This window comes from Cetorhinus maximus, chromosome 1, assembly GCF_964194155.1.
Source record: "Cetorhinus maximus chromosome 1, sCetMax3.hap1.1, whole genome shotgun sequence".
Taxonomy (NCBI): Eukaryota; Metazoa; Chordata; class Chondrichthyes; order Lamniformes; family Cetorhinidae; genus Cetorhinus; species Cetorhinus maximus.
The window spans coordinates 249,281,527-249,307,900 of NC_135879.1; the positions used below are offsets into that span (position 1 = coordinate 249,281,527).

Sequence of the window (26,374 nt, forward strand, 5' to 3'; positions counted from 1 at the left end):
TTGTTAAGCAGGATAAGGGTTACTCACTGTGTAACTGTACTGGGATGTGTTTATTCAGCAGGGTAAGGATTACTCACTGTGTAACTGTACTGGAATATGTTTATTCAGCAGAGTAAGAATTACTCACTGTGTAACTGTACTGGGATGTGTTTATTCAGCAGGGTAAGGATTACTCACTGTGTAACTGTACTGGAATATGTTTATTCAGCAGAGTAAGAATTACTCACTGTGTAACTGTACTGGGATGTGTTTATTCAGCAGGGTAAGGATTACTCACTGTGTAACTGTACTGGGATGTGTTTATTCAGCAGGGTAAGGGTTACTCACTGTGTAACTGTACTGGGATGTGTTTATTCAGCAGGGTAAGGGTTACTCACTGTGTAACTGTACTGGGATGTGTTTATTCAGCAGGGTAATGGTTACTCACTGTGTGACTGTACTGGGATGTGTTTATTCAGCAGAGTAAGGGTTACTCACTGTATGACTGTACTGGGATGTGTTTGTTCAGCAGAGTAAGAGTTACTCACTATTTAACTGTACTGGGATGTGTTTATTCAGCAGAGTAAAGGTTACTCACTGTGTAACTGCACTGGGATGTGTTTATTCAGCAGAGTAAGTGTTACTCACTGTGTAACTATACTAGGATGTGTTTATTCAGCAGGGTCAGGATTACTTACTGTGTAACTGTACTGGGATGTGTTTATTCAGCAGAGTAAGGGTTACTCACTGTGTAACTGTACTGGGAATTGTTTATTCAGCAGGGTATGGATTACTCACTGTGTAACTATACTGGGATGTGTTTATTCAGCAGGCTAAGGATTACTCACTGTGTAACTGTACTTGAATATGTTTATTCAGCAGAGTAAGAATTACTCACTGTGTAACTGTATTGGGATGTGTTTGTTCAGCAGGGTAAGGGTTACTTACTGTGTAACTGTACTGCATGTGTTTATTCAGCAGGGTAAGGATTACTCACTGTGTAACTGTACTGGGATGTGTTTATTCAGCAGGGTAAGAGTTACTCACTGTGTAACTGTACTGGGATGTGTTTATTCAGCAGGGTAATGGTTACTCACTTTGTGACTATACTGGGATGTGTTTATTCAGCAGAGTAAGGGTTACTCTCTGTATGACTGTACTGGGATGTGTTTATTCAGCAGGGTAAGAGTTACTCACTGTGTAACTGTACTGGGATGTGTTTATTCAGCAGAGTAAGGATTACTCACTGTGTAACTGTACTGGGATGTGTTTATTCAGCAGGGTAAGGATTACTCACTGTGTAACTATACTGGGATGTGTTTATTCAGCAGGTTAAGGTTTACTCACTGTGTAACTGTACTGGGATGTGTTTATTCAGCGGGGTAAGGATTACGCACTGTGTAACTGTACTGGGATGTGTTTATTCAGCAGGGTAAGGATTACTCACTGTGTAACTGTACTGGGATGTGTTTATTCAGCAGGGTAATGGTTACTCACTGTCTGACTGTACTGGGATGTGTTTATTCAGCAGAGTAAGGGTTACGCACTGTATGACTGTACTTGGATGTGTTTATTCAGCAGGGTAAGAGTTACTCACTGTGTAACTGTACTGGGATGTGTTTATTCATCAGAGTAAGGATTACTGACTGTGTAACTGTACTGGGATGTGTTTATTCAGCAGGGTAACGATTACTCACTGTGTAACTGTACTGGGATGTGTTTATTCAGCAGGGTAAGGGTTACTCACTGTGTAACTGTACTGGGATATGTTTATTCAGCAGGGTAAGGGTTACTCACTGTGTAACTGTACTGGAATGTGTTTATTCAGCAGAGTAAGGATGACTCACTGTGTAACTGTACTGGGATGTGTTTATTCAGCAGGCTAAGGATTACTCATTGTGTAACTGTACTGGATGTGTTTATTCAGCAGAGTAAGGATTAGTCACTGTGTAACTGTACTGGATGTGTTTATTCAGCAGAGTAAGGATTACTCACTGTGTAACTGTACTGGGATGTGTTTATTAAGCAGGGTAAGGCTTACTCACTGTGTAACTGTACAGGGATGTGTTTATTCAGCAGAGTAAGGATTACTCACTGTGTAACTGTGCTGGGATGTGTTTATTCAGCAGAGTAAGGATTACTCACTGTGTAACTGTACTGGGATGTGTTTATTCAGCAGGGTGAGAGTTACTCACTGTGTTACTGTTCTGGGATGTATTTATTCAGCAGGATAAGGATTACTCTCTGTGTAACTGTACTGGGATGTGCTTATTCAGCAGGGTGAGAGTTACTCACTGTGTAACTGTACTGGGATGTGTTTATTCAGCAGGGTAAGGGTTACTCACTGTGTAACTGTACTGGGATGTGTTTATTCAGCAGGGTAAGGGTTACTCACTGTGTGACTGTACTGGGATGTGTTTATTCAGCAGGGTAATGATTACTCACTGTGTGACTGTACTGGGATGTGTTTATTCTGCAGAGTAAGGGTTACTCACTGTATGACTGTACTGGGATGTGTTTGTTCAGCAGGGTAAGATTTATTCACTGTGTAACTGTACTGGGATGTGTTTATTCAGCAGAGTAAGGGTTACTCACTGTGTAACTCTACTGGGATGTGTTTATTCAGCAGAGTATGGGTTACTCACTGTGTAACTATACTAGGATGTGTTTATTCAGCAGGGTAAGGATTACTCACTGTGTAACTGTACTGGGATGTGTTTGTTAAGCAGGATAAGGGTTACTCACTGTGTAACTGTATTGGGATGTGTTTATTCAGCAGGGTAAGGGTTACTCACTGTGTAACTGTACTGGGATGTGTTTATTCAGCAGGCTAAGGATTACTCATTGTGTAACTGTACTGGATGTGTTTATTCAGCAGAGTGAGGATTAGTCACTGTGTAACTGTACTGGATGTGTTTATTCATCAGAGTAAGGATTTCTCACTGTGTAACTGTACTGGGATGTGTTTATTCAGCAGGGTAAGGATTACTCACTGTGTAACTGTACTGGGATGTGTTTATTCAGCAGGGTAAGGGTTACTCACTGTGTAACTGTACAGGGATGTGTTTATTCAGCAGAGTAAGGGTTACCCACTGTGTAACTGTACTGGGATGTGCTTATTAAGCAGGGTAAGGATTACTCACTGTGTAACTGTACTGTGATCTTTTTATTCAGCAGCGTAAGCATTACTCACTGTGTAACTGTACTGGGATGTGTTTATTCAGCAGGGTGAGAGTTACTCACTGTGTGACTGTACTGGAATGTGTTTATTCAACAGGGTAAGGGTTACTCACTGTGTGACTGTACTGGGATGTGTTTATTCAGCAGAGTACGGATTACTCACTGTGTAACTGTACTGGGATTTGTTTATTCAGCAGGGTTAGTGTTACTCACTGTGTAACTGTACTGGGATATGTTTATTCAGCAGGGTAAGGGTTACTCACTGTGTAACTGTACTGGGATGTGTTTATTCAGCAGAGTAAGGATGACTCACTGTGTAACTGTACTGGGATGTGTTTATTCAGCAGGCTAAGGATTACTCATTGTGTAACTGTACTGGATGTGTTTATTCAGCAGAGTGAGGATTAGTCACTGTGTAACTGTACTGGATGTGTTTATTCAGCAGAGTAAGGATTACTCACTGTGTAACTGTACTGGGATGTGTTTATTCAGCAGGGTAAGGGTTACTCACTGTGTAACTGTACTGGGATTTGTTTATTCAGCAGAGTAAGGATTACTCACTGTGTAACTGTACTGGGATGTGTTTATTCAGCAGGGTAAGGGTTACTCACTGTGTAACTGTACTGGGATGTGTTTATTCAGCAGGGTGAGAGTTACTCACTGTGTAACTGTACTGGGATGTGTTTATTCAGCAGAGTAAGGAATACTCACTGTGTGACTGTATTGGAATGTGTTTATTCAGCAGGGTAAGGATTACTCACTGTGTGACTGTACTGGGATGTGTTTATTGAGTGGGGTAAGAGTTGATCACTGTGTAACTGTACTGGTATGTGTTTATTGAGTGGGGTAACGGTTACTCACTGCGCAACTAGAGACTTACTTTCTATTCAGTTAAGTAAGGGCTCAAATTTAGTGCTTTCTCTCTTGTGTTTTGTCTCTCTCTTTCTCTCCTCTAGTGCTCTGATTGTTTTCGTTAATCGAACTTACATCATTGAACATCTTGAGGGGGATAAACATGGCCGACATTTGTTATACAGACCTGAAGATCTCCCCCCAGGATCGAGTACCTGTGGAGTCAAAAATACTTCCCCTGAGTTAACCCTGACTGATCACCTTCAGCGTTCACAGAGGGTGAGTACTGAGCACAGCAGCTAACTGACTAAAAGCAACACATGATCTACATATAGAAATTTTGAACCACAAGTACACCATTCAGTCCAATCAGCTCATGTTGGGGCTTACCCTCCACTCATGCAAAAAGTTCGAATCACATTTACCCACCATGTTCCCATTCCCATTTCCCTCATCCCTCTCTCCTGCCTAAACCCAAATATTGGCATAGTTTCTGCCTCAACCGTTAACTCTGGAAGTGAATCCTAGAGCCTCACGATTCTCTGTATGAAGAAGGTTTGCCTGTTCTAAATCTTCTCCATTTAGTCTTGTATCTCTGTATCTCTGGCCTCTCGTTCCAGACCCTCAGTTACTGTAAACAATCTGCTTCTATTCATCTGTCCCATCCTATCACCATTTTAAACATTTCATCATTTACTGATAAACAAATGGTAGAACCACAGTGGGAAATATTTCAAACAGTGATCAGCAGAGTTCAGGAGAAATATATTCCACTAAAAAACACAAACAAACTAGCCAATGATGAAATTCTATGGATGGATAAAGTGATAAATGTGAAATTGAAACTAAAGAAAAAGCCGCACCCATTGGACCCCTTGGCCCACCTCATTTCCCAACAGCATTCAAATGTTTTTAAATGTTATGACAGTTTCTGCCTCTACCGATTCATTCAGGCACTGAATTCTAGTTCCCAGCCACCCTCTGGGTGAAATAATTTCTCCTCAAACCTCCTCTAAGACCTTTTCACAACATTTAAATTTCTTTAGCTACCTATAAAATCATCATTTCATTCAAGTGCTTAATCCCATATAAAAACAAGCATTTTATTCAGAGCTGCACAGCAAAGACTTGGAGCTGTCAGTCAAACTGTGAACTGACAGGCACACCGCCTCCTACATCTTACCCTCAGGCCCGGATTGTCACTGTCCGGTCAGAAGAGCATATTCAGGGAAAATCCTGAGTCTCAAACCCAACTCGGGCGAAAGTGCCCCTGATGTTCTAAAATTTCAGGGTCAGGTATAAATAGGCCTGTCACCCACTGGAAGCAATGCAGATTAAGCCAAAGGCGTTGCAAGCTGCAGAGGCAGGCTGTATAAAAGGCCTGCCTCATTGCTCTGAGACATGTAAGAAAAATAAGAAATCAAAAAAAGCCTTCTAGCCCTCACTACCCACATTCCAACGTCCCCTACATATTCCCTATGCTCCATCCATGCCATCTCATGCCACCTCATGTCTCCACCTACGCCCCCATGGCCCCTCCTACCTCCCCGTGTCCAACTATCCCCCTCTACCCACTCCCAATGCCCTTTATACCCCTATGCCAACTTAGTGCCAAGTCGTGCAAACTGCCTTTACAATGTCCAAGCTAACTCAGCCAGTATCCACCATGGGCATGTCTCAGGAACCATGCTGAGATGAAATAAAGTTCTAAGTGTACATTAGAGACTTTTTTTTAACAAAAATCTCATTCATAAAAACCCATTCAAGACATTTAAATATCTTTAACTACTTAATCCCTTATAAACCCATCATTTCATTCAAGTGCTTAATCCCATATAAAAACAAGCATTTTTATTCATAGCTGCACAGCAAAGACTTGGAGCTGTCAGTCAAACTGTGAACTGTGATGATGATAGGTTGTGGAATCAATCATGCAGCACAAATCCTATATTTTATGCCAACAGACAGAGTGAAATTGGAAGCACAGGTTTGTTTTTTTAATTGCAAGCTTTATTTTTTTAAAGATTTTTTTAAAAATTCATTAACGGGATATGGGCTTTGCTGGCTGGGCCAGCATTTATTGCCCATTTTTAGTTGCCCTTGAGAAGGTGGTGTTGAGCTGCCTTCTTGAACCACTGCAGTCCATGTGGTGTAGGTACACCCACAGTGCTGTTAGGAAGGGAGTTCCAGGATTTCGACCCAGTGACAGTGAAGGCAGCAGATTAAAATGCCTTCAGAGGTTGACAGTTCCACATAGCTTATCCACACAATCACATCTACATTTACCGATTCCCAATGGCACCATACCTCTGCCAAAGGGCACCTTACCTTTCCAAAAGCGGTATGTGGACCTATCCAAGAGAGCAGCCTCTACTTCTCCACATAACTGCAGCAGCTTTTTCTCCTTTTCCCCAAAGATCTGAAGCCCACGAGTCAGATTTTGCACATGCGACTAATGAAAATCAATATGCAGCTGCCTCCATGAACCTCGGATGGGCAAACTACAACCTGCCCTTGCTCCTCCCCTCCCCACCTCCCTCTCCACCCGCTCCCCCGCAATGAAAATGTGGGTGTCGGGTTTGGGGACATACCTTGTGGAATCGGGGCTCTAGTGCCATTTTGGCTGAACCTGAGATCTTTTCCATCTCTGCAAAAATTCAAGCCTAAATCTAAGAGGGTGGTGACAAGCCCCTTGAGTGTTGTTGGAGCTGCACTCATCCAGTCAAGTGGAGAGCACTCCTGACTTGTGCCTTGTAGATGGTGGGCAGGCTTTGGGGAGTCAGGAGGTGACTTGCTTGTCTCAGGATTCCTAGCCTCTGACCTGCTCTTGTAGCCACAGTATTTATATGGCTAGTCCAGTTCAATGGTAACCCCCAGGATGTTGATAGTGGGGGATTCAGTGATGGTAATGCCATTGAACATCAAGGGGCGATGGTTAGATTCTCTCTTGTTGGAGATGATCATTGCCTGACACTTGTGTGGCGTGAATGTTACTTGCTACTTGTCAGCCCAAGCCTGGACATTATCCAGGTCTTGCTGCATTTGGACATGGACTGCTTCAGTATCTGAGGAGTTGCGAATGGTGCTGAACATTGTGCAAACACCAGCGAACATCCCCACTTCTGACCTTGTAATGGAAGGAAGATTATTTTCATTTTCCCATTGACCCCAGTTTTGCTCGGGCTCCTTGATGCCAGACTCGGTCAAATACTGCCTTGATGTCAAGGGCAGTCACTCTCACTTCAACTCTGGGCTTCAGCTCTTTTTCCATGTTTGAACCAAGGCTGTAATGAGGTCAGGAGCTGAGTGGCCCTGGCGGAACCCACTGAGCATCAGTGAGCAGGTTATTGCTGAGCAAATGTCGCTTGATAGCACTGTTGATGACCCCTTCCATCTCTTTATCAATGATAGAGAGTAGATCGATTGGGTGGTAATTGGCAGGGTTGGATTTGGATGGGGTACCTGGAGAGGGGTGATTGGAATGAACGGCCTCCCCGTTCTGAACCCAAGTGTTGAGTTGTTATTGGACTGTGCTAGTTATGGATTTTCCTTAACGAGCACCATGTTCGAACACAAGGATGCTCATAGGTGTACCTGGTACCAGAGCACCTTGGGTCGAAGGTCGATGATTGGCTTTATAGCTGTGTCATTGGACCTAAGGCTGTATGTTCTGGACACACAGGTGAAGAGAGGGGCGGAGCTGTCAGCTGATCAGCACTTGGTGGTGATTTGGATTTGGCATGTGGGACATTGGCCGGACAGGCAGGGGAGGCCCAAGCGGTGCTGTGAGGGTTGCCTGGGAAATGCTTGTGCGAAATGATTTCAACTCCCACCTCTGGAAGAATTTCTCTTGTATCCCAGGTGAGGTCAAGGATATTGAGTCCGAATGAACGATGCTCAAGACCTCAATTGGTGAGGCGGTCGCAAACAGATGTGGCTTGAAAACGGTCAGTGCCTGTCGTGGCGGCAACCCTAGGACTCGCTGGCGGACATCAGCGGTGAGGGAGGCTGTCAAATCGAAGAACGAGGCCTTCCAGGCAATGCTCACTGATAGGTCTCCTCATTCAGGCCAGGGGAGCTAGAGCAACAGCGGTCGCTGAAGCCAAACCTGGGGCTTGGGAGGAGTTTGGAGAGGCCATGGAGACTGACTATCGGTTGGCATTAAAGTTGTTCTGGTAAACCATTTGGCGTCTTAGGAGTGGTTGGCGGGTGTCACCCGAGCTGCTCTCAGCAATGGTGGGAAAACACTGAACTCAACTGAGGAGATCGCCCAGAGGTGGAAGGAACATTTTGAGGAACTCCTCAGCCCAGTGTGCGCTACCTCCTTATTGGATGCAGTGCCAGATCCCTGTTGTGAGATTGGATCTATCGCTGTTGCTGAGGTCGCTGTGCTGATCAAGGGGCTCCGTAGCAGCAAGGCAGCAAGGGTGGATGAGATTCGTCCGGAGAGGCTGAAGGTGCTGGACAATGTTGGGGTGTCGTGGCTAACGTGCCTCCACAATGTTGAGTGGCAGGCGGGGTCAGTACCGCTGGATTGGCAAACTGGGGTGGTGGCCCCATCTTTAAGAAAGGGGACCTGAGGGTGTGTTCCAATTATAAAGGGATCACATTACTCAGCCTCCCTGGGAAAGCCTATTCCAGAGCGCTGGAGAGGAGACTTCATCCATCAGTCGAACCTGATTCAGGAGGAACAATGCAGATTTCGCCCTGGCTGTGGAATGGTGGACCAACTCTTTGCCCTCTCACGGATATTTGAGGAGTCGTGGAAGTTTGCTAATCCGGTCTACCTCTGTTCTTGAGAAGGCACACGACTGATAATTTGTGGGAGGTGCTATGGGAATATGAGGTGCCGGTGCCCCTTCTGTGTGCTATCAGGTCCCTCTATTCGCGGAGCGAGAGTTGTGTCCCCATTCTCAGCACTAAATCGAGTTCATTGAAGGTGGGTGTTGGACTCTGCCAAGGGTGTGCCTTGTCTCCACTCCTGTCCATGATTTTCATGCACAGCTCATCAAGGCACAGCCGAGGTACGGAGGGTATCCAGTTTGGGGGCTTGAGGGTGGCATCTCTGCTGTTTGAAGATGATGTTGTGCTTCTTTCCTCATCCGACTGTGATCTCCAGTGCGCACTCAAGCATTTCACTGCTGGGATGTGGGTCAGCACCTCCAAACCTGCAAAGGGCAGGTTGCTCTCTCCAGGTAAGGAGGGAACAGCTTTCCTGAGTGGAGGAGTTCAAATATCTCAGGGTTTTGATTCCGAGTGATGGCAGGAGGGAGAGTGAGATTGACCAGCTGATCGATTCGGCGGCTGCAGATCTACGAGTGCTCGACTGGTCTGTGGTGGTGAAGTAGAAGCTGAGTTTTAGGATGAAGATCTCGGTTTACCAGCCGATTTTTAAAATTTATTTATTTATGGGATGTGGACTTCCACTGGCTAGGCCAGCATTTATTGCCCATCCCTAACTGTCCTTGTTCAGAGGGCAGTTAAGAGTCAACCACATTGCTGTGGGTCTGGAGTCATGTGTAGGCCAGACCAGGTAAGGACAGCAGGTTTCCTTCCCTAAAGGACATTAGTGAACCAGATGGGTTTTTATGCCAATCGGCAATGGTTCCATGATCATTATCAGACTTTTAATTCCAGATTTTTATTGAATTTGAATTCCATTGTCTGTCGTCTGGGATACGATCGCGGGTCCCCAGAGCATGATCCCGGGTCTCTGGAATACCAGTCCAGTGACAATACCACTATACCACCTCCCCCCGCCTGTATATAACATCCCCATCCTCATCTATGGTCATGAACTGTGGGTAATGACCGAAAGGATAAGATTGTGAGTCCTACTGATGGAAATGAAGTTTCTCCGCAGGGTTGCTGAGTGTTCTTTCCGGGACAGAGTGAGGAGTTCAGCAATCCGGGACTCAAAGTAGAGATACCTGGTGTTTCTCCTGGCATGCCCTCCTGCACATCCAGGTTGAAACCGTGTCTTGATGGTAATGGTAGAGTGGGGGATATGCTGGGCCTTGAGGTTACAGATTGTGTTCGAGTACAATTCTGCTGCTGCTGATGGTCCACAGCATCTCATAGAGACCCAGTCTTGAGCTGGTAGATCTGTTCGAAATTTATCCCATTTAGCACGGTGGTAGTGTCACACGACACGATGGAGGGTATCCTCAATGTGAAGAGGGGACTTCATCTCCACAAGGATTGTGTGGTGGCCACTCTGACTGATACTGTCATGGACAGATGCATCTGTGGCAGGCAGGTTGGTGAAGATGAGGTTAAGTATGTTTTTCCCTCTTGTTGGTTCCCTCACCACTTGCCGCAGACACAGCCTATCAGCTATGTCATTTAGGACTCGGTCAGTAGTGGTGCTACCGAGCCACTCTTGGTGATGGACATTGAAGTCCCCCACCCAGAGTACATTCTGTGCCCTTGCCACCCTCAGTGCTTCCTCCAAGTGGTGTTCAACATGGAGGAGCACTGATTCATCAGCTGAGGGAGGGCGGTACATGGTAATCAGCAGGAGGTTTCTTGCTCGTGTTTGACCTGATTCTATGAGATCCTCATGGGGTCCGGAGTCGATGTTGAGGACTCTCAGGGCCACTCCCTCCCGACTCTATACCACTGTGCCTTCACCTCTGCTGGGTCTGTCCTGCTGGTGGGTCAGGACATACCCAGGGATGGTGATGGTGGAGTCTGGGACATGATCTGTCAGGTATGATTCCGTGAGTATGACTGTAGTAACTGGAGCTTTAAGGAATGTAGTGACTGTAGCTTTCAGGAATGTAGTGACAGTAGCAGACTTATGGTGCTGTGTGGTATCATATGACAGTATGAATGAATCAGCCCAAAGCATGGGGAACCTTAGGGGTGAAGTTTGTGTCTAGTTGTGGATCTTGACGGAAGCATGTAACTGCTGCTGAAGCCCTGTAAATAAAGTTCACTGGTTCTTATGAGAAACCTATCTGGAAAATTAAGCCTATAACAATAACTATGTCAGTCTACTGCTTGGCTAGTCTGTGAGACAGCTCTCCCAATTTTGGCACAAGCCTCCAGATGTTAGTAAGGAGGACTTTGCAGGGCCGACCGAGCTGGGTTTGCTGCTGTTATTTCAAGTGCCAAGGTCATTCCTTTTTATTGACTTTTTAGTAGCTTAATACAACTGAATGGCTTGCTAGGCCATTTCAGAGGGCACATAAGAATCAACCACATATCTGGGGTCACATGTAGGCCAGACGAGGTGAGGATTTCCTTCCCTAAAGATCATTAGTTAACCAGATGGATTTTTACACCAACTGACAATGGTTGCACGGTCATCGTTAGACTTTGCTACTGGGTTAAAATTCCACCATCTGCCATACTGGGATTGAAACTGGGTCTCTGGATTTCCAGCCCAGTGCTAATACCACCACACCACCACCTTCTCGAGGAGCAGAGTGGCAATCCGACTCTGCCACTCCATGGGTATTATGGGCTAATGTATCGATATTTCCAAGACTTTCCGTGTTTTCTGAGTTAGGAATAGAGTCTCCTGCTTCTCCAATATTCAGCATTAAAGATGCTGCAGATCCAGCTACCTGTAGTTTTTTATCCTTTTTTAGCAGTTCCAGGCTTGTGGCACTATTTTCCCCTTCATGCACTTTTATAGGCCTCGTCCACAAAGTGAACGTACCATGATGCCCAAAAATTCATAATAGCTGCAATGGCTTTTCTGAGCCTTTCTAAGTCTTCCCAAGCCTACTGTTTCATCAACTGTCCCTGGCACTATCCAAAATAACAGACCGCCCTATTTTTGCTACTTGAGTAGTGCCCAGTGCTACACCTCTTGGAGCTACATGTTGAGCCTTGGTTGAACTTACAAATCACTGCTGTAGTTCCAAGGTGAACTGGGAGCTTCCTGATTTCTAAGTGTTCTGTGCGAACTCAATGTGCAGCTGTGCTGCATGCACGTGTCAATGCTGTATAAGTCTGTGGACCTCCGATTTGAGTCTGAAGGATTTGAAGTCCCGATTTCGCACAGTTGTTGTAGATGTTCTCTGCACATGAATGCAGAGTCTTCAAGCTGAACTGGCTACTGTGATGTTGCAGTTGATGTGCTTAAAATTCAAAAATCTTCAGAAACCACAAGCTGCCACCATGTTGTGTTTCTTTTACTTACTGCTGAACACAAGTGCCCCAACCGCTCAAAAGGGATTGGTAAACTCAAATGTAGGTTCTTTATTCATGCTGATTAAATGGCACGTGTACAGTCTTGGGGAGCACTTGTTCACATTTCTTACGTGGATGACTACACACTGCAAACTATTACATGGTGCCTTCCATCATTTGCTATCTGATGGTGTACAAGGATCATAGATCTGACTTCCACCTTGTGCTAGCTGATGTTTTGTGGGCCGGATGGAAAATGTTATCAAAGATTTGTGGTCCTTATTATGTTCTTGTGTGTGACTGTGGGGCTACAAGTGAGGGTCCAAGTGTGATTCCCTGCAGTTAAACAACTGACTGGCATCAGGGAAGGGGAAAGGGAATATTGGAGTGAAAAGAGGGGGAAACTGAGATACTGCTGGGGAAAGGAGGTAGAAGAGGGAGTAGGGAATAGACACAGTGACCAAGGAAGAAGAAGAGAGAGGCTGAAGAGGCAGTGGAATGAAGGAAAACAGAGATTTTAAGGGAGGGTGGGGAAATGAGAGAGGTCGAAGAAGGAGGAAATAACTGGTAAATTTAAAGACCTCTGTTAATTCCATATTTCTATATTGTGCCTTCACAGAGCTCTGACCCTTGTTCTGCTATTACCACCTTCTGCTATCTTAGCTTTATGACACTATCAGCACCTTCTTTACTCTTTACCACTACCATTAACACTCCCTTTGTCTTGTGTCCATGACATCTTTGTCAATCTCTCCTTAGCTGTCACCTATCCCTGGCCTCCTATCTTGCTCCACCTGCACCGCCCCCTCTTAAGCACTAAAAAATCCATCACATCGCATTTCTACTTCTGTTTAGTTCTGAAGAAGTCATGTGGACTCAAAGCGTTAACTCTGTTTCTCTCTCCACAGCTGCTGCCAGACCTGCTGAGCTCTACCAGCATTTTCTGTTTTTATTCCAGCATCCACAGTATTTTGCTTTTATCTATTATTTCCAGACTGAGGATCTTTTGAAATAGTTTATGTGGTAAAAAGGCTGTGTAAAAGATCAAAAGTAGGATGCATGTAACTTGGCCTGTGATTGGTCCCCTACCAGCCAGGACCCCCTGTACAATTTCACGTCAAACTGACTGTGATTTTCTCTTTCTCCAGGTGAAAAGAGATGTGCTAAAAGAGCAGAGATACGTCGAGCTGATCCTTGTGGGGGACAATGCTATGGTAGGTGGCTTATCATCCTGGAGGAAGGTTTATAGTGAGGTTTCCAGGGGCCACTGTTAGGATCCCTGCTTTTCCTGACATACATCAATGACCTAGACCTTGGTGTACAGGGCACAATTTCAAAATTTGTGCATGGCACAAACTTGGAACCATTGCACATTCCAAAATGATAGTGTTAAAATTCAAAAGGACATAGACAGGTGAGTGGAATGGGTGGATAAATGGCAGAAGAAATGTAATGCTGGAAAGTGAGAAGTAATTCATTCGGTAGGAAGAAGAGGGAGAGGCAATAGAAAATAAAGGGTTTATTCTAAAGGGCATGCAGGAGCAGAGGGACCTGGGCTATTTCTGGTTAACAAAGAAAATGGGATCCTGAGCTTTATATAAAGCTTTATATAAAGAGGCATATAGTATAAAAACAAGGAGCCTATATTAAACTTGTATGAAACACTGGTTTGGCCTCAACTGGAGTACTGTGTCCAGTTCTGGGCAACACACTTTAGGAAGGATGTGAAGGCATTAGAGAGGATGCATAAAAGAGTCACAGGAATGGTTCTAGGAATGAGGAACTTCAGTTATGAAGATAGATTGTAGAATCTGGGCTTGTTCTCCTTGAAGAAAAGAAGGTTGAGCATTTTGATAGAAGTACTCAAAATTATGAGGGGATTGGACAGAGTAGATAGGGAAAAGCTGTTCCCATTGATGGAAGGACCAAGGACTAAGAGGACACAGATTTCAGGTACTTAGCAAGGGATTGGTGTAAATGACTCGATGGAGTGGACGAGTTACAACAAGAAACAGAGCTTTTCAGGTGCTACATGCTCGATCAGGATTCTCGTAAGGAAGCCCCAATCCCTGGATTGCCTGAGTTTAGGACTCATTGGCTGGAGCCTCCCAGAACACGACGTGACCCCTGATAGACAGCAGGAGGGGCTATACCCTCAGCTGCTACATTTCCTCCCCCTTTAGTTTTTTACAATTTCTATTTACAGAGAAATATTTGAATATCCACAACATTTACATATATACAACTACAGGTGATTAAAGATCACATCTCTAAGGGTGCTGTCCTTATGGGGCTAGTGCGGCGCAGCTGTACCACTTGAGGTATATCCGGTTAATAAAGAAAATGGGATCCTGGGCTTTATATAAAGAGGCATATAGTATAAAAACAAGGAGGCTTTATTAAACTTGTATGAAACACTGGTTTGGCCTCAACTGGAGTACTGTGTCCAGTTTTGGGCAACAGGATCAACAGGGTCTGGAACTGCAACGTGAGACACACCATCAGAAACTGACAGTTCAGGATTCGGCAACTCAACAGAGACATCAGGCATGTCTATTCTAGGTCAATTAGTCACCTCAGGAATTGATAGTTTGACGTTAATCACAGGCAGAATGGTTGGTTGGTGGAATATCTCTCTAGCACAAATATGATCTATGTGCTAACAGATGATCCAATCTTCCACTTGTACTTGGAAAATAATGGAGCAATCTCTGACACAATGGTTCCAAGAGTCCAACAAGGTCCACTTCTGAAATTTTTGCATAAATAACGTGTCACCTAAACTGAATATGCGAGCTTTGCATTTTCGTAATTACATTTTTGATTACTCTGATTCCGCTCTACCTTCCCCTCTAAATTTGGAAACACTAGGCTTAACCACATACATAGGCAGCGTTTCATCAATAATTCAGACGGTGTTGAACTCGTAGTCAAATGTGGCATTGCACGATAACTGAAAAGAACGCGGGAAAGTCGAGATTCTAGGGTACCTTCTGATAATCTTTTCACACCAGACTTTGAAAGTTTGTACAGCTCTTTTGGCTAAAAGATTCGGTGAGGGATGCCAAGGGGCTGTCTTTATTTGTCAGATTCCATTCAGATCCATGAATTTCTGAAATTCTGTGTTGGCAAAGGCTGTACCGATATCAAATGACAATTTCAAGTAGGCTGTGTTTGCTGAAACAGTGACTCAGCTTCTCCATAGTTGCGCTTGATGTTGACGATTTGACTTTGTATACGTCCATCCATTTAGAATGTGCATCTACAATCAACAAAAATATGGAACCAAAGAATGGTCCTATATAATCGATATGCAGTCTAACGCAAGGCCGACCAGGCCACTCCCGCAGGTGCAAGGGGAGCTGAAACAGGCAACTTCTGTTGTTGCTGACACTGGAGACAGTGCTTGACCACTCTTTCAATGTCACTGTCAATGCCTGGCCACCAGACATAGCTTCACACAAGCATTTTAATCTTCGATATGCTTGGATGTGGACTGTGAAGCTCTGTCAAGAGTAGTTCTCCACCTTGCGATGGGATGGCAACTCTTGATCCCCACAACAAAATCCCACCTTAACAGCTTAACTCAGCATTTTTGGCATGGAATGGTCTCAACTCTTCAGATACAGATGAAGTTGACCATCCTTACAAAACAAAATCTCTGACTTTTGACAATATTGGATCTCTGTTTGTCCAATTTCTAATTTGCTTCGCACACACAGGCAAAAATCCAAGAAATTCAGTAATAGCACAATTTCTTGTGGAGGCATAAGACCATAATAAGACTATAAGACGTAGGACAGACATCTGTCCCATCGAGTCTGCTCCGCCATTCAATGAGATCATGGCTGATCTGATAATCCTCAACTCCACTTTCCTGCCTTTTCCCCATAACCCTTGATTCCCTTACTGATTAAAAATCTGTCTATCTCAGCCTTCAATGTACTTAATGACCCAGCCTCTACAGCCCTCTGCGGTAAAGAATTCCACAGATTGACTACCCTCTGCGAGAAGAAATTCCTCCTTATCTATGCTTTAAATGGGTGACCCCTTACTATGAGATTATGCCCCCTGGTTCTAGACTCTCCCATAAGGGGAAACAACCTCTCAGCATCTACCCTGTCTAGCCCCCTAAGAATCTTATATGGATCTATATGTCTTATATGTGCAATTTTATAAGGTCACCTCTCATTCTCTGAAACTCCAATGAGTACAGGCCCAACCTATTCAACCTCTCCTCATGCTCCAACAGGAGCATGTACAATGCTATCGAGTATCGGGAGACAACTGACTGCGTCCGCATTTGCAATGTACAAGCCAGAGCGGTATATAAAAGTATACTCATACGCAGATAATGTCAAAACCCAATGTTGTATTCTTGCAGATGCTATTGGCGTAATGGCCTACCATCACTGAATAAACCCATTCATGGTATATGATCTGACACAACGGTGAAATGTTGTTCATGAGGTATACTTTTTCCACCTCGAATACCACCAATAAACTTTCCTTTTCTACCTGGGAATAACCCTTTTCGGCTGTGGAGATGGTTCTCGAGACATAGCCAGTGGGCCTTTCTGATCCAATTCCATTCTATGTGATAACATGGCTGTTATGACATGGCAGATGATGTTTGCCAGACAGATCAAATCCACGAGGGAAACTTGATCCTGCTATCACAATGGTTTTGCCATTTGTATTTATTTCGAGATGCATGCATTGAATTCAGAAGTAATATGTTCACTAAGACCTTCAGAGACTTTTTAAAAATGTAGGTAAAATATTTGTTAACAAAAGAAAAGATGTCAAACACATACATACAATTCCAGTTACTTCATACTATAGTGCATACTAAAATTTCTACCTAACCTGACTCCCAGATACTCCCTTGTAAGGCAACAGTTCGAAAACCAGGCCAGCAAAGTTATCACCTTTAAGGGCTGGATGCAGCAAACTCATGCAGATATGTCACAGGGCCCCTGTCAACGTGGCCTTTCATTCCCCCTTATATACGTTTTCTCTCTTTTTAATCTGTAAATTCGATTGCCCCCATATGTCTTTGAAAATGTACTTTCCCATAATATAAAACTTTTCATGGTGCCAATATTGTCTGTAACCTTTGGGAAAAATAAACACACTGCTTGGCCTAGCTTCTCTGGCGAGGTGTAAGCATCCTACCATCTCTTTGAAATTCAAACTGCCCTGATTTATTTAAAAATGAAAATTCTCCTCACATCTTACATTCTAAGGCTTCAGCAATGATTATGTATTTAGCATTTCAAACCTAGCTTCTTTTGATGAGTCAAAACCTCCAAACTAGCTGTCTCCAATTCAATTAAATCCCCCACACATACGCACAAACTATCCAAACCCCATTATTAACCTACTTTTACAATAAATCACAATAATATTATGAGAATTATTATACTTTTGTGACAATGGCTCCTACACCTTTCGATGAGCTGCAGCGACCAATAAACACGACGGATGCAACAATTTCTTTACCTTCACAAAGGCTTCTCCCTGTTGTGAACTCCACAACAAACTGTGATTCTTTTTTAACAACAAGTGTAATGGTCCCAACACAGTTGATAAGTTAGGCATGTAGTGGCTATAGTAGTTAATCATACCCAGGATGGACTTGAGTTCGGTTACATTGTATGGCAAGGTTGCACATTTCATTGCCCGAACTTTCTCTTCTACTGGATGCAAATCCAAGTTGTCCACCCTGTGACCCAGGTAAGTAACTTCTGGTGCTTGAAACGTGCATTTTTCCTTCTTTAACTGTACACCGGCTTCCAAGAACCTTCTTAGCATCTCCTCCAGGTTGGCCAAGTGTTCAGTCTCAGTTGACCCTGTGATTAGAACATTATCTAGGTGTACAGCACCTCAGGGAAGCCATTGCAAAAGATTCTCCATTGTTCTCTGGAAGATAGTGCATGCGTACTCCAAAGGCGAGTGTACTGATAAAGAACCTTGTGTGTGTTAATAGTCACGTATTCTCTCGACATGCTATCTCGTTCTAATTGTCGGGAGGAATGGGTCATATGCAATTTTGTATAGGACTTGCCTCCAGCCAGCTTTGCATATAAGTCATCTATCCATGGAATGGGTTAATTGTCTAGTTTTGCTGCCTTATTTACGGTCAACGTATAGTCCCCACAAATGCATATAGTATAGTCAGGCTTAACCACTGGAACTATGGATGCTGCCCATTCTGAGAACTGGACAGGTTGGGCGATGCCCAGCTTTTCCAACCGGTATAGTTCTGCATCCACCTTCCCCTTTAATGTACAAGGCACAGGTGATGGTGTAATGGTATTGTTACTAGAATAGTAACCCGGAGACCCTGGGTAATGCTCTGGGGACCTGAGGTCAAATCCTGCCACGGCAGATGTTGGAATTTGAATTCAATAAAAATCTGAATTTAATAGCCTAATGATGACCATGAAACCATTGTTGATTGTTGTAAGTGCCCTTTAGGGATCTGCTGTCCTTACTTGGTCTGGCCTGCATGTGACTCCAGACCCACAGCAATGTGGTTGACTCTTAAACACTCTCTGAAATGGCCTAGCAAGCCACTCAGTTGCATCAGACTGCTACAAAGTCACTAAAAAGGAATGAAAATGAAAGGCAGACCACTTGGCAGCGACCTAGGCACTGGAAAGGACAACAGCAATTGCAACCATGTCGACCCAGCAAAGTCCTCCTTACTAACATCTGGGGGCTAGTGCCAAAATTGGGAGAGCTATCTCACAGACTAGTCAAGCAACAGCCTGACATAGTCATCCTCACAGAGTCATATCATCACCATCACCATCCCTGGGTATGTTCTGTCCCACCAGCAGGACAGACATACAGTTGGGAGGGAGTTGCCCTGGGAGCCCTCAACATCGACTCCAGACCCCATGAAGTATTATTACCACGTACCACCCTCCCTCAGCTGATGAATCAGTGCTCCTCCATGTTGAACACCACTTGGAGGAAGCACTGAGGGCGGCAAGGGCACAGAATGTACCCTGGGTGGGGGACTTCAAAGTCCATCACCAAGAGTGGCTCGGTAGCACCATTGCTGGTCGAGTCCTAAATGATATCGCTGCGAGACGGGGCCTGTGGCAGGTGGTGAGGGAAAAGCATACTTGACCTCATCCTCACCAACCTGCCTGCCGCAGATGCATCTGTCCATGACAGTATCAGTAGGAGTGATCACTGCACAGTCATTGTGGAGACAGAGTCCCGCCTTCACATTGAGGATACCCTCCATCATGTTGTGTGGCACTACCACCGTGCTAAATGGCATAGATTTCAAACAGATCTAGCAACTCCATGACTGGGCATCCATGAGGTGCTGTGGGCCATCATCAGCAGCAGAATTGTACTCAAACACAATCTGTAACCTCATGGCCCAGCATATCCCCCACTCTACCATTACCATCAAGCCAGGGGATCAACCCTGGTTCAATGAAGAGTGGAAGAGGGCATGCCAGGAGCAGCACCAGGCATATCTAAAAATAAGGTGTCAACCTGGTGAAGCTATAACACAGGACCACTTGCGTGCCAAACAGCATAAGCAGCAAGTGATAGAGCTAAGCAATTCCACAACAGATCAGATCTAAGCTCTGCAGTCCTGCCACATCCACTCATGAATGGTGGTGAACAATTAAACAACTCACTTGGAGGAGGAGGTTCCACAAATATCCCCAATGATGGAGGAGCCCAGCACATCAGTGTACAATCTTCAGCCAGAAGTGCTGAGTGGGTGATCCATTTCAGCCTCCTCTGGAGGTCCCCAGCATCACAGATGCCAGTCTTCAGCCAATTCGATTCACTTCACGCTGAATAGGCACTGGATACTGCAGAGGCTCTGGGCCCTGACAATATTCCGGCAATAGTACTGGAGACTTGTGCTCCAGAACCTGCTGTGCCCCTAGCCAAGCTGCTCCAATACAGCTACAACACAGGCACCCAGCAATGTGGAAAATTGCCCAGTTTTGTCCTGTACACAGGAAGCAGGACAAATCCAACCTGGCCAATTTTTTTTTCTTTCATGGGATATTGGCATCACTGGCTAGGCTGGCATTTATTGCCCATCCCCAATTTCCCTTGTTCAGAGGGCATTTAAGAGTCAACCACAAGAACCTGGAGTCACATGTAGGCCAAACCAGGTAAGGACAGCAGATTCCCGTCCCTAATGGGTTTTTATGACAATCTGCAATGGTTTCATGGTCATCACTAGACTTTTTTAATTCCAGATTTTTGTTGGCATCTAATAGCACTATCTGCCATGGTGGGATTTGAACCCAGGTCCCTGGAGGATTACAGGGTCCCCAGTACAGTGATAAGTCCACTATGCCACTGCCTTCCCCATCAGTTTACTCTCAATCATCAGTAAAGCAATGGAAGCAGTCATCAACAGTGCTATCAAGTGGCATTTGCTTAGCAATAACCTGCTCACTGACGCCCAGTTTGGGTTCCACCAGGGCCACTCAGCTCCTGACCTCATTACAGCCTTAGTTCAAACATGGACAAAAGAGCTGAACTCCTGAGCTGAGGTGAGAGTTACTGCCCTTGACATCAAGGCTGCATTTGACTGAGTGTGGCATCACGGAAGCCCTAGCAAAGCAAGGAATGAATATTAAAAAAAGGAAGATGGTTGTGGCTGCTGGAGATCAGCCATCACTGACATCCTCCAGGACATCACAGCAGGAGTTCCTCAGGGTAGTGTCCTCGGCCCAACCATCTTCAGCTGCTTCATCAATGACCTTCCTTCCATCATGAGGTCAGAAGTGGGGATGTTCGCTGATGATTGCACAATGTTCAGCACCATTCACAACTCCTCAGATGCTGAAGCAGTCCATGTCCAAATGCAGCAAGACCTGGACAATATCCAGTCTTGGGCTGACAAGTGGCAAGTAATATTTTTGCCACACAAGTGCGAGGCAATGAACATCCCCAACATGAGAGAATCCAACCATCACCCCTTGTCATGAAGCTATTAATGTATATAATATTTTGGGAAAATATTTTTCTTTTAAAATAGAGGTTTAGTCTGTGGGTGTTTCTTAATTGGATTAAAGCCAGCTAGTCGAGTAGGAATAAATGGGTCTTTATCCGAATGGCAGGCAGTGATTAGTAGGGTACCGCAGGGATCAGTGCTGGGACCCCAGTTATTCACAATATATATTAATGATTTAGATGAGGGAATTAAATGTAATATCTCCAAATTTGCAGATGACATAAAGCTGGGTGGGAAGGTGAGCTGTGAGGAGGATGCAGAGATGCTTCAGTGTGATTTGGACAAGCTGAGTGAGTGGGCAAATGCATGGCAGATTCAGTATAATGTGGATAAATGTGAGGTTATCCATTTTAGTAGCAAAAATAGGAAGGCAGATTATTATCTGAATGGCTATAAATTGAGAGAGGGGAATGTGCAACGAGACCTGGGTGTCCATGTACACCCATCGCTGAAAGTAAGCATGCAGGTGCAGCAGGCGGTAAAGAAGGCAAATGGTATGTTGGCCTTCATAGCCAGAGGATTCGAGTACAGGAACAGGGATGTCTTGCTGCAATTGTACAGGGCCTTGGTGAGACCACACCTGGAATATTGTGTGCAGTTTTGGTCTCCTTATCTGAGGAAAGATGTACTTGCTATAGAGGGAGTGCAGCGAAGGTTTGCCCGACTGATTCCTGGAATGGCGGGGCTGACTTATGAGGAGAGATTGAGTCGATTAGGATTATATTCTCTGGAGTTCAGAAGAATGAGAGGGAATCTCATAGAAACCTATAAAATTCTAACAGGACTAGACAGGCCAGATGCAGGAAGGGTGTTCCCGATGGTGGGGGAATCCAGAACCAGGGGTCACAGTCTGAGGATATGGGGTAGACCATTTAGGATTGAGATGAGGAGAGATTTCTTCACCCGGAGAGTGGTGAGCCTGTGGAATTCGTTACCACAGAAAGTAGTTGAGACCAAAACATTGTATGTTTTTAACAAGGAGTTAGATATAGCTCTTGGGGCGAAAGGGATCAAAGGATATGGGGAGAAAGCGGGAACAGGCTATTGAGTTGGATGATCAGCCATGATCATAATGAATGGCGGAGTAGGCTCAAAGGGCCGAATGGCCTACTTCTGCACCTAGTTCCTATGTTTCTAGTGCAAGACCAAAAGGAGTGGTAATGGGACAAGGAACGAGAGGTGTGTCTAGAGGAAGTGTGAATGGAAGAAAGCTGCCATCTGAATGCCAAGTAAAGGGAATAAAGAAGAAATGAGAGAAAAAGCAAACAGAGAGAGAAAGAAAAACACTAAACAAAAAGGCCCAGTGTTCATGATCCAAAACTGCTGAACTCAATTTTAAGTCCAGAAGGTTGTAAAGTGCCTAGTCGAAAGAGAAACTTGAGTTGGGCTTCAGTGGAACACTGTAACCAGCCATGGACAGAAAGACAGACTCATTGGGTAGTGGGGAGATTCACAAACTGTGAGGGAGATGTCAGACCACGTGGAGACTCATGAACAGGAAGGGGGACTCACAGGAAGAAGGGGAGATTCACAAGCAGGGGGGTAACTCAAAGACAGATTCAGGTGGGACCATAGGTTGTGTGTATAGGGCAATTGTAAAGTTCAAATAGAGTTGAGAACTGGAGGAGGGCTAATTTCAATGAGTTAGAAAATGATCTAGACCAGGTGGAATAGAATCAAAACTTGGTTGGCAAAACAATCATTGAAAATTGGAAGGTCTGCAATAAAGGGTCTGCATTGCCATGAAGGGGGAAATGAAGGGCACCCAAAGCTAAAGCTATGTGGAAAATTGAAATATGGCAGAAAATAGAAACGATTGACAAATGTGAAGTCCACAATAAAGAATGAAACAGCACAGAAAGAGAGCACTCAGCCTGTTGTGTCTTTGCCAGATTTTTGCAAGAGTGATGCACCTTACACCACTCGCCTGCCTATTTCCCATAGCCCTGAAAATTTTCCTTCTTCAGATGCACTCTCAGGCAGTGCATTCCAGACCCTAACCACTCGCTGCATAACAAATATTTATCTCATAACACATTAAAACATAGAAAATAGGAGCAGGACTAGGTCATCTGGTCCTTCGAGCCTGCTCTGTCATTCAATATGATCATGGCTGATCCTCTACCTCAACGCCGTACTCCCACTCTCTCCCCTTACCCCTTGATGCCTTTAGAGTCTAGAAATCTATCTATTTCCTTCTTAAACATATTCAGTGACTTGGCCATCACAGCCTTCTGAAGAATTCCATAGGTTCACCACCCTCTGAGTGAAGAAGCTTCTCCTCATCTCAACCCTAAATGGTCTGCCCCATATGCTGAGACTGTGACCCCTTGTTCTAGACCCCCCAGCCAGAGGAAATATCATCCTTGCATCCAGTCTGTCCATCCCTGTCAGAATTTTATATGTTTCAATGAGATCACCTCTCATTCTTCTCAACTCCAGTGAATACAGGCCTAGTCAGCCAATCTCTCCCCATGAGACAATCCTGCCATCCCAGGAATCAGTCTGGTGAACCTTTGTTGCACTCCCTTTATGGCAAGTATATCCTTTATTAGGTAAGGGGACCAAAACTGCACACAATACTTTGGGGTGGTCTCATCAAGGCCCTGTACAACTACAGTAAGACATAGAATCACAGAGTCACAGTGCAGAAGGGGCACTTTGGCCAATCGAGTCTGCACTGACACGTGAGAAGCACCTGACCTACCTACCTAATCCCATTTACCAGCACTTGGCCCATAGCCTTGAACGTTATGACATGACAAGTGCTCATCCAGGTACTTTTTAAAGGATGTGAGGCAACCCGCCTCCACCACCCTCCCAGGCAGTGCATTCCAGACCGTCACCACCCTCTGGGTAAAAAAGTTTTTCCTCACATCCCCCCTAAACCACCTGCTCCTCACCTTGAACTTATGTCCCCTCATGACTGAACCTTCAACTATGGGGAACAGCTGCTCCCTATCCACCCTGTCCATGTCCCTGATAATCTTGTACACCTCAATCAGGTCACCCCTGCTCCATTGAAAACAACCCAAGTCTACCCAACCTCTCTTCATAACCTAAATGTTTCATACCAGGCAACATCCTGGTGAATCTCCTCTGCACCCCCTCCACTGCAATCACATCCTTCCTATAATGTGGCGACCAGAACTGCACACAGTACTCCAGCTGTGGCCTCACTAAGGTTCTATACAACTCCAACATGACCTCCCTACTTTTGTAATCTATGCCTCAATTGACAAAGGCAAGTATCCCATATGCCTTTTTCACCACCCCACTAACATGCCCCTCCGCCTTCAGAGATCTATGGACACACACGCCAAGGTCCCTTTGTTCCTCAGAACTTCCTAGTGTCATGCCGTTCATTGAATACTTGTTTGTCAAATTACTCCTTCCAAAGTGTATCACCTCACACTTTTCAGGGTTATATTCCATCTGCCATTTATCTGCCCATTTGACCATCCCGTCTATATCTTCCTGTAGTCCAAGACACTCAACCTCACTATTAACCACCCGGCCAATTTTTGTGTCATCCGCAAACTTACTAATCCTACCCTCTATGTAGTCATCTATGTCATTTATATAAATGACAAATAATAGGGGACCGAGCACAGGTCCCTGTGGTACGCCACAGGACACTGGCTTCTAGTCATTAAAGCATCCTTCTGTCATCACCCTCTGTCTCCTACAACTAAGCCAATTTTGAATCCACCTTATCAAATTACCCTGTACCTCATGTGCATTTGCCTTCGTCATAAGTCTCCCATGTGGGACCTTGTCGAATGCTTTGCTGAAATCCATATAAACTACATCAACTACACTACCCTCATCTACACACCTGGTCACCTCCTCAAAAAATTCAATCAAATTTGTTAGGCATGACCTCCCTCTGACAAAGCCATGCTGACTATCCCTGATCAAACCTTGCCTCTCCAAGTGGAGATAGATTCTCTCCTTCAGAATTTTATCCATTAGTTTCCCTACCACTGACGTGAGACTGACTGGCCTGTAGTTCCCTGGCTTATCTCTACAACCCTTCTTAAATAGCGGAAACAAATTAGTTGTTCTCCAGTCCTCTGGCACCTCCCCCGTGGCCAGAGAGGAATTAAAAATTTGGGTCAGAGCCCCTGCGATCTCCTCCCTTGCCTCTCTCAGCAGCCTGGGACACAATTCCACAATTCATCTGAACCTGGAGAATTGTCCACTTTTAAGCCAGCCAACACCTCCAATACCTTGTCACTCCCTGTATCAATTTGCTTAAGAACCTCACAGACTCACTCCCCGAGTTCGATGCCTTCATCCTCATTCTCTTGCGTGAAGACGGATGTGGAGTATTCCACAGAACCATAGAGCCATAGAAAAGTTACACCACTGAAGGAGGCCATTCCGTCCATCTTGTCCATGCCTGCCCGAGGACACCCAGGTGCCCTTTCTAATCCCACCTTCCTGTACCCATCCCATTGCCCTGCAGCTTACAGCACTTTAGGGTCAGATCCAGGTGCTTTTTAAAAGAGTTTTGAGTTTCTGCCTCTACCACCAACTTGGGCAGCGAATTCCAGACACCCACTACCCTCTGCATTAAAACGTTTTTCCTCATGTCCCTCCTACATCTTCTGCCACTTATCTTGAATCTATGTCCCCTGTTTCTCGAATTCTCCACCAAGGGAAACAATTTTATCCTGTCCACTCTATCTATTCCCCTCATAATTTTGTACACCTCAATCAAGTCACCTCTCAGCCTTCTTTGTTCTAAGGAAAATAACCCCAACCTATCCAATCTCTCCTCGTAGCTACACTTTTCTAATCCTGGTAACTTTCTTGTAAACCTCCTCTGCACTCTCTCCAGAGCTATTACATCCTTCCTGTAATATGGTGACCAGAACTGTACACAATACTCCAGTTGTGGCCTCACCAGTGTTTTATACAATTCCAACATTATATCCTTACTTTTATATTCTATACCTCTGCCAATGAAGGAGAGCATTCCATATGCCTTCTTTACAACCTTGTCCACTTGAACTGCTGCCTTCAGGGACCTGTGCACTCTACCAATGTCCTCTGGTTCTACCCATAGATTGCCCCCTTGGTCCCTTATGGGCCCTACTCTTTCTCTGGTTATCCTCTTTCCATTGATATTCCTATAGAATATCTTGGGATTTTCCCTACTTTTACCAGCCAGAGCTTTCTCATATCCCCTCTTTG

At 44.8% G+C, this 26,374-nt stretch overlaps 1 protein-coding gene across 1 annotated transcript in view; it reads left to right on the forward strand.

Annotated features, from left to right (window-relative positions):
• Window positions 1-26,374, forward strand: part of LOC144680358 (disintegrin and metalloproteinase domain-containing protein 12-like) — a 972,827-nt gene that overhangs the window by 644,217 nt on the left and 302,236 nt on the right. The window contains exons 6-7 of the mRNA XM_078541354.1: window positions 4,116-4,290; window positions 13,305-13,370. Of these exons, the coding sequence (XP_078397480.1) occupies window positions 4,116-4,290; window positions 13,305-13,370 (241 nt within the window). The remainder of the gene's footprint in view (window positions 1-4,115; window positions 4,291-13,304; window positions 13,371-26,374) is intronic.